Source organism: Perca fluviatilis, chromosome 1 (genome assembly GCF_010015445.1).
Source record: "Perca fluviatilis chromosome 1, GENO_Pfluv_1.0, whole genome shotgun sequence".
Taxonomy (NCBI): Eukaryota; Metazoa; Chordata; class Actinopteri; order Perciformes; family Percidae; genus Perca; species Perca fluviatilis.
The window spans coordinates 30,583,886-30,596,766 of NC_053112.1; the positions used below are offsets into that span (position 1 = coordinate 30,583,886).

A 12,881-nucleotide genomic window follows, 5' to 3' on the forward strand; every position below is an offset into this window, starting at 1 on the left:
CTCCCCCAAACCCAACTCCTTAGCCACCCCGCTCCATCTCTACCTCCCTTTTTGACAGTAATGTGGCAAGCAAACCAATTTGACACTCTCATCTCTGCCCAAAAGATGGGGGATGCCTCCAGAGAGCCCATTTTTGACTGTGCAGAGGAGGTAGAGCGAGTGTGTGGCTGTCCCAACCGGCGTTAATCATCTTTAGGTTCATCTGATGGCCCTTGCCCTTGTTTTTGTGTCAGTGTGTGTGTGTGAATGTGTGTGTGTGTGTGTGTGTGTGTGTGTGTGTGTGTTGTCTAAATGACTCATAATGTGTAAATGAGATGGAAGGCTGAGTGGTATTAAACTGACACTACTGGTTCTTTGTCTTTCCTGTCATTTGGGGTGTGTTATGAGGTTTTGGGTGTAAGTGGGAGGACAAGAGTTTTAGTAACATTTATCACTCTCTGTCACTGCTACAGTATATCTGCTTTGCATTGTTTCAGTCTGATCAACAGCCTCAAATAAATTACTGCATAGACATTAAAAATGCATTAAATATCACACGGAAAACTTTTCCATGTACTATAATTAAATTGATAACCGCGTGCTTGCATGGGCGTCTATATGTTATTAATCAAAGAATAAAATAAAAATCCTCTTATTCTCTTCAAGATACATCACAAGGAAACTCAATGATAATTTAAAGTGAAGTGATATCTTTTCCGTATTTTAATCAGCAGATATTTTGATCTGGAATGAGTGGCTTTTGCTAACATATTCTCTCTATGAGCAGCGTGCCCTTTGTTTATAAGAGACAAACAGAGAGCTAATTGTGAAGCAGCGGAGCCGGGCCCACATGCCGTGAGGGGACCGAGGGAACGGGAGGGAGACAGAGAGAGGAAGGAGAGGGGAGGAAAGAGACTCTCCAACATAATTAACCTTCACTCTCCGTTTGCAGTGGCCCATGCAGGGACCACGGGCTGTGCGCTGCTGCACCATGGGAATGTGGAAGAGGGAGGACACTTGCTTGCTGTAGCGACACAGGCGCAAGTTAAAATGTTGGATTGACGGTTAAAAAAGAGAAGCAGTAAGACAAGTCTCGTCAACGGTTTAAAAATTATGATTAACGAAGCCAATAATTGTGATGATTAGTGGTACGCGCGTCTTTCCAGCAGTTAATCATGCAGCTTCTTCAACACTTCTGCCGACGCTGCTTGCTCCCCACAATAAATATGCAATCATTTACCTCCGTGCAGCAGGCGGCCAAGAGGCTGGGAGAAAACACCCCACCGTAAAACCACACATACACACACACACTTATGTTGGTCTCTGTTTTACGCTGAAAAACACACACATTACATGCTTGCTTGGGGGCACATTAAATTATCCTTTCCTGCATTATTGCGTGTGTGTATGTACAGTATGAGTTTACTAATGTTTGTGTATGTGTGTTTAATCCTACCGTCTTCTAAATAGGGCAGGGATCCAAAGTGAACAAACACTAGTGGTACTTTTTTTCCGTGGCAGCACATTTACAATGTGTCCTACTCTGACAATGTCATTGGCTCTTGGTTGTTTTTCTTGGTAGATCAAATGACCTCTCCTATTTTTTCTTCTTCTCTTTGATACGGGAGCTTTTGATGCTGGTGTCTGATGGTGTGTTTACGTGCCTTTGGATTTTCACTCGGTCAATGGACTAATCAGATATGCAGAGGTACTTGGACTTTCCTGTTGCTGGATGTCAACAGCTGTGTTTGGGAGGTTTTGAGAACAGGAAGCCAGGCAGGGCTGCATATTATAATACTGCTTTAGCATATATTATCCAACTGCAAAAACAACAACAAATAACCACTGGTTTACCTTCCTCTTATTGTAATTCAGTGTGCCTATTCTTCTAATGGATCTTTTTTTTAATTTTTTATGACAATTACTTTGTGTTAAGTATTCCTTTCCTTTATACAACCACCAGGCAGAGCTGCTAATAAATCACTTTTGCTAACACAAAAAAATCTAATTATGGGAAAGAATGGAGTTTGACCTATCTAATTTACTTGTAATAAACATTCTAAACATTATTTTGTGCAAATATCTTTGTTCATGCAGTTTAATCTTATCAGAGCATTATGCTCTTATGAAAAGAGCTACATTATATTCCCATTTATTGCCACCATTACACTCAAACATACATTATGTCATTAGAGGATTGTCCAAGGACAGAGTCAGAGAGCCCCAGGGTTCCTCAAGCTATGTACAATGTACAGTTATGCCCTTCTTTCTGTTGTTTTGTTCCTTGTTTGAACCAGCGGCTAATTAATATATCCCATATGTTATCAGGAATTTATCCCCTACAGAAATAGTATGTGAACAATAGTGTGCCCAGGTCTCACCCACCCAGAGCAATACTGTATAGCCCCTGGCTCAAAGATACTTTATGTTCACAGCAGTAATCGTTCCTTATCCTATAAAGTTATCTCTCTCGAATATGTTCTGCCACTTTATGTGTTTGAATGGTATTTACATGCTGGTGTTTCATCATGGAGTCACACACACGCACACACACACACACACACACACACACACACACACACACACACACACACACACACACACACACACACAGATATCCAGGCTGACACAGGAAGGGAGCAAGCATAGAAAAAGTTCATGTTGAGGTGTTGCCTTTTCTTTGTGCATTATGGTCTGATCTTTGAACGCTCTGTGCCTGTCTAAAGCACTCCACTCACCCCTGGCTTTGATATCTACCTATCTACCATTGGAATCTTTTCTCATGTTAAATTCCCCTACAAATGTACTGTGAAGATCTCATCTTGCTATTTAAAAGTTTTGATAAGGCAGTTATAGTTTATATCCAACAACTGTTTTATAGCATTAGGAAAGTGATTGAAAGATGTATAGAAGAGCAAATAGTTTTCTCTGTTATCCATTTGTACATATGTGTGTCTGCATCTGTGCATGTGTGCGCATGCACGTTACACAGCAGGTCGGTCGTGCCTTAGGCATCCTCTATTCCTAAAGCCTTGTCAAAAGAGGGGTGCTCACCGTTGGCAGAACACCACACTGAGGCAATGCATGCTATAATAACACTTCCTGTCATCTTGCTGCTCTCGGCACAGCTGTGTCAGGTGAGCAGCAGGGTTTCACCTTCACTTCAACGCTACCTTGTCTCCTGTTTTTCTCCCCCTGTTCCCCTCCCACATCACTTCTAATAGTAGTCCCAGAATCACCTGCTCTATTTACATGCTGGTAATGAACAAACAGTGGTAGGAACAGATGCCACAGAAACAACAAAATGTAATAAAAGACTCAGGGTAAAAAAAAAAAAGAAGAGTTTGGGTGGAGGGAGGTAGCCGTGGTAGAGGAAGAGAGGAGGTTGGAGGGGGCCAGTGTGTGGGTGGACAAAACACTGAGGACAAATATAAAGCTCCCTCTAGGAAGACTTGTTTCCCAATTGGAAGCATGCAGTGTGTTGCAACTTGCCCCTTACTTAAATAAAAGTATAACTTGTCACGGATGTTACAAGATTTTATTTATTTTCTATTCCCCTTAAAGCACAGAATGAGTAAGGCTGTTATGTAGAGAAGCTGAGTTCTATTGAAAAGATAGTGTGAGCATGAGAGTTATTTGTTACACTTGAAGTACTGTGAATTTTAGAGAGAATTTACAATTTGTTTCAAGGGCCATTTTACACAATGTCCCTGCTCATTGTTTACGTGACTGGCAAGGGAATGTGATTTTCAATGTCGCCAAACCTAAAATATGAATTTACACACAGCTGTTTTTGATATTTATTTAATTCCTCTATTAACTGTAATTGTAAGGGATATTATTACTGGCTATGTAAAGGATTGGGAAATTCTACCCATTAAGCATGTCTGGATGCTGGCCAAACCTAACATTTAAAAGTGCTCGCATGATGCAAAAAGGAATAAGTTTGTAATCTTTTAGGGAGTCTGTGCTTGCCGAGGGCACTTGTCATGTTATGTACCTGCAGCATGTGTTATGGCATCAACCTGCTGCCACTGCTGCTACAGCATATATATGCTGTGGAGTGAGTGTGTGGGACTGATATGTGCTAACAAGCCCAGGTGAGTACGGGTAGCCTCACCTCCTAATGCGCTAATAAATGCAGTGGTTTGACAAACCGCTGTCTATGTTAATATATGTGCCTTCACATCCCTGTCACAAGGTGAGGCAGGGAGGGCAGGTAAACAACACACTGCAGCTGCAGGGTTGATGGGTATGGAATGGTGCATGTTTGAATGTGTGTGTATGTGTTTCTGATCCTGACACCCTAGTCTTCTGAATTTTGACTTGACAAGAAGCAGATGCCCCTGAATCAATTTTTTGTGTCGAATTAGCTAACAGATGTTAAGTGATAGCCTATCCAGGTAAATGTCATAGAGTAATGAAATACTGCAGGCTAAATGAGGGTCTCTCACAAAAATATCTAATGAACTATGTTTTAAAATGGCTTTTAAAAAAACACTATACCCTTACAAAAAAAAATTTAATTATAATAGATTATAAATATTGAATTAAGCATTTCTATTAAACCTACCTGTGACTGTCACAGTTACATTAAAATAAAATGGTTACATTACCAAGTTCTAGCACTGACCTGTCTCGGCTCCGCCGGGAAGGGAAGGCAGCGTTGCAGCCAGCCACAGTGCACACATGCATCTCTTTGAGATGCACATTCTTGTAGTGCAGTTTCATGCTATAGGAACTCTTGAAGCTCTTCTTACACACATAGCAGATCTTGGGGTCAGGACTTGAGCATGGGTCTCCCTCTGGTGATTGAGAAGAAGGGAATTTGGGTGGGCTGGCACCGTAGCCCATCGAAGAGATGAAGCTCTCATGCAGAGCAGCCATGCTTGCAGCAGCAGCAGCCGCTGCCATGCCTCCGTTATAGAGGCCATACTGGCCCATGCAGAACATGTCGTAAGTAGGATCGTTGAGTTCTTCCTTGATCCTGATAGGGGGCTGATGAGGGGAGGGTGAGGAATGACCCTTGCCTTCCATTTCCTTTCTCAACTGGGCTTCGTCACAACCCTCATCATCCTGTTCCTTGTCCAGACACCTTCCACCCCTGCTTTGCTTTTGCTGTTCCTCCACATCCATCAGCTCATCACGGTAGAACATCTTGGAATCAGAGGTTTCAGATTCGTTCTCAAAGTCTCTTTCATGATCCTGGTCCTCAGAGGTGAAGCTGCCCATACAACGTAGCTCACCAGAGCCTTGCAGATCATTCCCACCCCTGCTGTCACTGCCAGTCCCTTCCCGGCATTCATCTTCACTCTGTCTCATCATGCCTCTCAGAGCTAGGCCAGGGCTCATCTCATCCTGGGAAGGGGATTGCTGCCCACTGCCACCACTGTGGTTCCCAGTACCACTGCCACTGTTGTTGTTGCTGTTACAGTTACCATTCATTTTGACATTGTTGTGAAGAAGGGATGAGTGATGGTGGTGATTATGGTGGATGTCATCATCATCATCATCTTTGTCCTCGTATTCATCAGCCACATCAATCACTTCCTTCTCAATCTTCACTGGCATGCTTGATTTACGAGGCTTCTTTTTGGGCGTGGGGTCACTGCTGCCAGTGTTGAGGTCGTGATTGGCGCTAGTTGTGTGTAAGCGGTGGGACATGGGGACTATCTCTGACATATGAACATTATTATGTGAAGCCACTGCTGCAGCAGCCAGGAGATGCTGTTGTTGGTCCATCAGGGTGGTACTGTTGGTGGTTGTGGGCAGGATGGGGCTGGTGGGCAGTGACACAGGAGGACTGACAAGGTCCGCAGGGGACAGTAGTGTGCGGTAGAAAGGGGGTACTGGCTGGACAGGCTGCACTGACTTCAGCGACGGGAAAACCAGTGGGCTTTGCAGGGGTGACTGAAGCATCGGGTCTACCGGTGGAGTAGTGAAGCCCAGTGGTGGCCTTCCAGGGCTGGTGAGTGTGAAGCCACCATTCTTGGTGCTTGAGATGACAGGTGTACCAGTGGTTGAACGGATGAGGTCCTTGTCGCGATTATTGCGCAGCATGGGCATGTGCAACCGTGGATTCGGGTTGGCACTGTGGCGGTTGCGACTGCGTAGTGAGCTGAAGACCATATTGCAGCCCTCAATGGTGCAACGGTGTTTGATCTTCAAGTGTACAGCATTATAATGTATCTTAAGTGTGCCCTTGTCATAAAAGGTTTTGCCACAAGAATTGCAGCAAACACGACCCTTGCGTGAGGTGGAGCCCATGCGGCGCATACGATGCATCTTGGAGGAAAAGGAAGCATGGGTGATGCTTTTAGACTGCTCATCCTTTACAAGGTGGTGGTGGGCCTGGTGGTCGCTCAACCTGTTGGATTGCTGAGATTGATTTTGGGAGTGCTGTTGGCCCTGCTGCTGCTGTTGGAGCGATGTTTGCTGTTGCTGCTGTTGTTGAGCCTGCTGGGTGGAAGGGGTTGGTGAGATGGGTGATGCCCTGTTGTTGGGCTCTGTCTTGGGTTCAATGTTGTTCATGGGTCCCAGAGCTCCACGGCTCGGGCTCTGGCCTGTGCGGAAGGGTGATAGGGACACTTCTGACTCACTGGTGTCCACTTGTTCACCTTGGTTTGGCAGGCTGGGCTCCCGGAGCCGGAGAGCAGACTGCTCCAATGGCATGCCATTGGGGGGCAAGCCAAGCATAGGGGCAGAGACTGGGTTGATGTATTGGAAAGGCAGGAGGAAGGCTAAACTGTTGGGGATATTCTCAAAATGGTGAATGCTGGATGGGCTACTGTTTTCCAGATGTGTCAGGAGCCCTGGGCTGCGGGATCTGTTGTTGCTTTCAATGAACGTCCTAATCCCGGAGTCTGTTTTGGAGGAGGGAACTGTAACTGCCTGACCTTCCTTCTCCTGAATAGCCATCAGCTCCACAATGGACTTGGTCTCACCAAAGCGCAGGAACTGCTGCAGGGTGATGATCTCCTCTTCCCGGGACATGATGGTCCAGCGGTCCAGCACCTTGCCTGCAGCATCCTAGATACCCCAGAGGAGACAATAGAGAAGACAAAAATACAAACCATTATTGATTGTGCATAATCACTGTGGTCAAAGGAGGAGATGGAGCAGGGGTTAGTTTGTAAGGGCGAGCTTTCCTGCTCATACAATTCAGAGGCTCCTGGAATGCAAAGTACCTAGAGCTTTGTCAAAAATCTTTTTTTTTTTTTCTAGAAATCACAGTGATGACAGTAGGCAAGAGTTTAATTAAATCGCAAGCAAAACAATTCAAAAGGACTGAGGTTGCTTGAATAGCAGGTCTCTGCGACTTCCAACATTGTAGGGATGTTAATCTGCGAGACTGACAAAAACAGCTTTGTAAAAGATGTGAACTCTTGCTGGGACTCCCTCTGTACACAAACTGTACCGAGGGATATTTACAAAATTGTGTGAGCAAGAGAAGAAATGGCAGAAATAATAGCATAATTAATGCAAGCCACTAATCGCACCTTGGTTAGCAGACATTGTTCTCATCTCTAAGGCAGTGAAATGCTTGAGGGAGGATGGGACTGCTACACTTTGTACCAGGGAATGACTTTTGGACATTTAAAGAGAAACACTCATGTTTATTTAAGGTTCTGTTGATGGTGGCATTGAGCATGTTCCTTTAATTTGGCAGGCTGCATATTTATCATGCTTGTAGGTTAGTGAGGTCTAAAGAATGCATGACCTTTAATCATATCAATATGTTTTATAAGCTTTAAAGGAAGCACAACCTTAAATATTAATGAAATACTTTGTAATAAACATCCATGTTGTTTGTGACACGGTCAACTGATGATACATTTTCAGTTGACAGTGTCTACCTGAAAAGGGTCAGAAATGTAAAATAACAAACAGTAATAATAGGTCATTTATAATAACCCTTGGCATTTCCAGTTCCTGTATTTTTGTAGACTTGGGAATGGTGAGAAGCAAGTTTCCATCCTAAGAGAACAGAACTATTCAGATGGGACTCGGGTGTTATTCCAAATAGAGCACTTTATTAGAGCACTTGGCTGGTGTATTTAAGAGATGGCAAGGGATTCTGGGAAAATTATCTTGGCAAATCCTGAGAATTTAGTTGATGTAGAGCTACTAAGTTTGAATCAATTAATGTTTGAGCTAGGGCTGGGCAATATATCGATATTATATCGATATCGTGATATGAGACTAAATATTGTCTTAGATTTTGGATATCGTAATATCGTGATATGACATAAGTGTTGTCTTTTACTGGTTTTAAAGGCTGCATTACAGTAAAGTGATGTACTTTTCTGAATTTACCAGACTGTTCTAGCTGTTCTCTTATTTGCCTTTTAAGTGGGGACTTACATGTAGACATTATGTCCACATTACTGATGATTATTTATCTAAAATCTAAGTGTGAAGATATTTTGTTAAAGCACCAATTTGTCAATCCTAGAATATCGCAGAAATATCAATATTGAGGTATTTGGTCAAGAATATTGTGATATCTGATTTTCTCCATATCGCCCAGCCCTAGTTTGAGCCAGTGCTTTTGTCCTCTTGTATGAACCCACATCTCTTCCTGCTTTATAGCACGGATGACAGAACTCTTAACACAATGATCCTCTTACAGTAACTGCTGCTGGTATATATGATAGTATGATAATGGTGATTGAGAAAACAAGATAGAAATAGAGAAGAAAGCAAGACAGAGAGGCATAGTGTAAATACTTGACACACATGTTCCTGGGGGACTAGGCGCAAGTGACATCAAGGGAATAACGCAAGCGATGACAATTAGTCACAGTGAAATGGTAACATTTCATATGTGCTCCTAGCTGCTGGCATCTATAAAAGATAAATGGCAACTCTGGTGAGTAAAAAGCTGTAAAAACCAACATCACAAAGCACAAAGGGCCTGTAAAGAGAAAACAGAAGATAAATGTTTAAAGAGAGGCAGCAAAAAAGAGATAGTACGGGAGAGACACAGAGGAAGAAGAGCAGAGAAAATAAAAGTGTGAGTGGTTTCATATCATGCCCTCAGATATACTGGAGGAATAGATTCTTCTGAGACGAAACATCAATAGTCACTGGGGTATTTGTTGTTAAATATACATTAAAAACATTTTACACTTTCATTCTGTGTGCGCTCTGGAGTTTTTGCCTGGAGGTATGACTTTAAATTCTAGCCTGGGCACTATTATTTCATACTGCATGGCCATCTGGGCATTAGTACTTCCATTTGATTTAATTGAAAAAAAAAATGAAAGCAGATTAGAGAGTGAATCTTTAAATAGTTTGACAACCAGAACATTTCTTAAGAAATTGTAGTCCTAAGAAGTGGAGCAGTCTTTTAATATTCTAATTAAATTACAAAAAATAATCTAAATGCAATGTAATTGTTTACCTTACTTATTAGTGTCTCTGTTTAATAGTAATTAGGAATAAAGAGTATTTGCATTTTTGAGATCACTTGTAGGCCACATTTAATTCAATTTAAGCCAGTTTCAGACATCTTAATAACAATTTCCTAACTGCCCCCACTTTGTTTGCTGGTCCAATTGAGATTGAAATAACATTCATGAGAACCACAAGCTACCAAAATGGGGGTAATTGTAATGGTAGTTCCATTAATAAATGCTAGGGATTAGTATCAAGCTATAAGTGAGGTTTTAATGATATTCATTTAAAAAAACTACAAAGCTTTGCAAGCTTACACACATCAACAAGATCACTTGACCAAAGTCCCTCTCCAAACCCACAGGCCGTCTCAATCACTGACGTTTATGTCATCCTCTACTAGTCCTACCCTGTGCCTCCACCCCCAATCATGAAGTCAAACAAAAGCCAAAACACAGTGACACAGGCCAAACTGCAAACCATTAGTGTTAGGAAGGGCCAGCCAGCTGTCAGAACAGGTCAGCAGTTCTGCTATCCACTGAACCCTGTATAAGAGGAGCCTATCCAAGCACTCTTCGTTCATTGGTCAATTGAGTTTTGGAGGCCAGTCGACAAGCGTTGGGGCCGTAGTTAGGCTTGGAACACAGAGTCAACACAAATTCAAAAATTATCTTGAAAAGGATGCGAAGGACAAACTTGATTAAGCTTCCGTCCATGTGGAAACAACTACAAGTTTTTATGGCAAGAAGCCATTCAATACATTGCTGTTTTTTAAAAAGCCACTGCCCTACCTCATTTATAACAACTATATTTAGAAATATATATCACTTTATAGTTGCAAAGTCAAATTCCAGACAAAAAATGTTTAATGCAGATAAACAATGAAAGATGAGAAAGCAACATGTATGTATTGTTTTAGAATGAGTATCTAAAGTATGCGTTGACACACCTTTGCAGACAAACTCCCTGTAGTCCTTACTACAGTAAGTCTCACAACTCCACTCCCCTGCATTAGCCTTGTGATGCTGTGAGAGAAACAAATATGCCATTAGAAGCACTTTTACAAGTAGGCACTCATCTTCCAATTAGCTTAATGTGGCCCTCTTTCCCCTATATTTTCCAGGCGTGCCCCACCTCTCCTTGTACACCCCCTCCAGTAAAATCTCATTAATCCACCCCTCCCCCATCTCCCCCAGTGCTATGACATATTAGTCTGTCATTATGCATACCAGAGTCCTTTAAACAATACATGTACAACTAAACCTCTGTTTGCCAGGTTAATGACTATTAGCCAATAATTACAGCAGAGAGACGATGGAGTACCCACTTTATCTGGTGGACAGCCTGCTGCTGTTAGTTTATTTTATCTTCCTGCGTCTGTCTTTCAGAATTAATCCAGCAACGGCTGTATTTATTCATCTCTCTGCCGTTACGAGGCATTCTTAATTCATGGCTGTCTCTAATACTGTGGTGCTGAATGTTGTGTGGTGGGTGTGTAGTAGGGTATCTACCTTGCAAATTGCTGACAATGAGGATGAGCAAATGATGGCCTTGTCATGGGCCAGGGCACCACTGTCAGTTAAAACAAATCAGGCAATTATGCAATTAGTAGGTTATGTGCTGAGCTCTATTAAGAGCCGGGGTGTGCAGCGTTGTTAGGTTGCATGGTGTGCATTAGGGATTAACAGCTTAACATGTATATGCTTTTCACTAATCATCACCTATCATACGCAATGACTGAGTGTTATTTGGAAAGCAGTGGAGAGACATGCCATGCGAGGCAAAAAAAAAGGGGGAAATATTAGCTATAAATATGTAAATCTTATTGACCTGTGCCTGTATACAGTAGATCAAATAGGAGCTCTCTCACCCTCATAGAGCTTGTCATATAACGTCTCTGATATTTAAATTTTCATGTTAACATATGTACAATCTGTGTAGGATATTGCTCCACTGGTTCCATATTAACATAAGGGAAACTCAATTGTAAGACAGTATCACTTGCAATAGGATGGATCAGTTCTCACAATGGCAAACCATGGGAACCAGATTGATTCCCCAATCACCTTTCAGTGAATGTGATCTCCACCAACCTCGGGGGAATCCCCATTGATCCACAGTCCTGCTTTCAGATCCAGTTCCTTAAAAAAACTGCCCTATCCTTGTGTTCGCCACTTCAAGGGAGGTTAAGCAGAAGTTCCTTGTGATCTGAGAAGGTCTTGAACCTCGCTGCTTCCTTTTCCATATTCTGTTTCTCTCCCCACCCCATCTCGGGCTGTATGAATAATGCAGAGGATCTAGTGGCGAGGGGTGCCATGGGGGATGGGTTCATGCAAAGCCCACTGCCTGGAGCCATCACATCAGAGGGCAACAGCTCCCAAGACACAAGCTGCTACCCCATTGGCTCCCCAGTGGCAGGTCATAGGTCATGTGTGAACAACCAGCTCTACTTCTTCCCCTGTGATGGACCATAGGGAAATCAGTAGCAACGTCCAGATGTGGGTGGAGGACATTTGTAAGAATCATAGAGGTTGAAATTTGCACTCTGTGATCATAGTAAAGTCCTCCTTTATGCTCTGCACATCAACAGAATTTGTTAGTTTTGGATGTGATCTCGTATATCCACCTCAGAGGTTTGATGTGTTCTAAGCTGCAGACATTATATAGGGCTATAAGTTTATATAATATTTAATTATAACATAAAATAATTTGCTGCTAAAAAAAAAAAAAAAAAAAAAAAACATTTCAAAATGTCATCTTATCATCAAATACAGACAGAGCAGTATCCCTTTGGACCAATCAGTCACAATCATGTCACCTTGTGATTTCTTATTACAGGGACAGGCATAACTTAGCGAACTCTACCTTTTTGAAATATGTCCAGAAAAAAAGCAACAGAAATCTACGGTAGCTTAAAGTATTGTGCGGTTTACAGCTGTCTTCCAATACATCAGATTGCAAAAAATAACAAATTTGGAGCCAAACAAATGAACAGTTTAATTTTTCAACTTTCTCACACTGTCCCAAAGTGATACTCTGGAGAGTATTGTGCAAAGAATAGCATACTGTTGTCTTGTATGTAATCAGACAGCCTTGATGCCTCCCTGAATGTGGTCTGGTTTTAATAAGTGACAATGTGCAGTCACGCTTTGGTGGGAAATGCATCATCAGATGATCAAAATCGAGTTGCAGTGTATCATATTTTACGACCATTTATTTCCAAGCTACAATAAATGTCTAATACATTATTTGTAATCTTAAGTTGTTGATACATTAATTTCAACATTGATGAAGTCCATCCCACTCAAATACAGCCGACATGGAAATACAGGTGATTCAGTAAAGTCCAGACAGGACCCTCTGCACCAGCTCATATTCCTGGTTAAAACTTGGAACAGTTCTAGCTATATTATCATTCAGCCATGCAAAAGGCTTTGTCTTGGTCAATACTGTAGAATGCCCATCATTGCTAGAAAGAAGAGCTTCCTGGGCTCTGGTGTGAG

At 42.2% G+C, this 12,881-nt stretch overlaps 1 protein-coding gene across 4 annotated transcripts in view; it reads right to left on the reverse strand.

Annotated features, from left to right (window-relative positions):
- The window catches only part of bnc2 (basonuclin 2), a 169,007-nt gene that overhangs the window by 8,014 nt on the left and 148,112 nt on the right, over positions 1-12,881 (reverse strand). For all 4 annotated transcript variants that reach the window (XM_039802289.1, XM_039802274.1, XM_039802282.1 and 1 more), the window contains one exon: positions 4,613-7,008. In XM_039802289.1, coding sequence (XP_039658223.1) covers positions 4,613-7,008 — 2,396 coding nt within the window. The remainder of the gene's footprint in view (positions 1-4,612; positions 7,009-12,881) is intronic.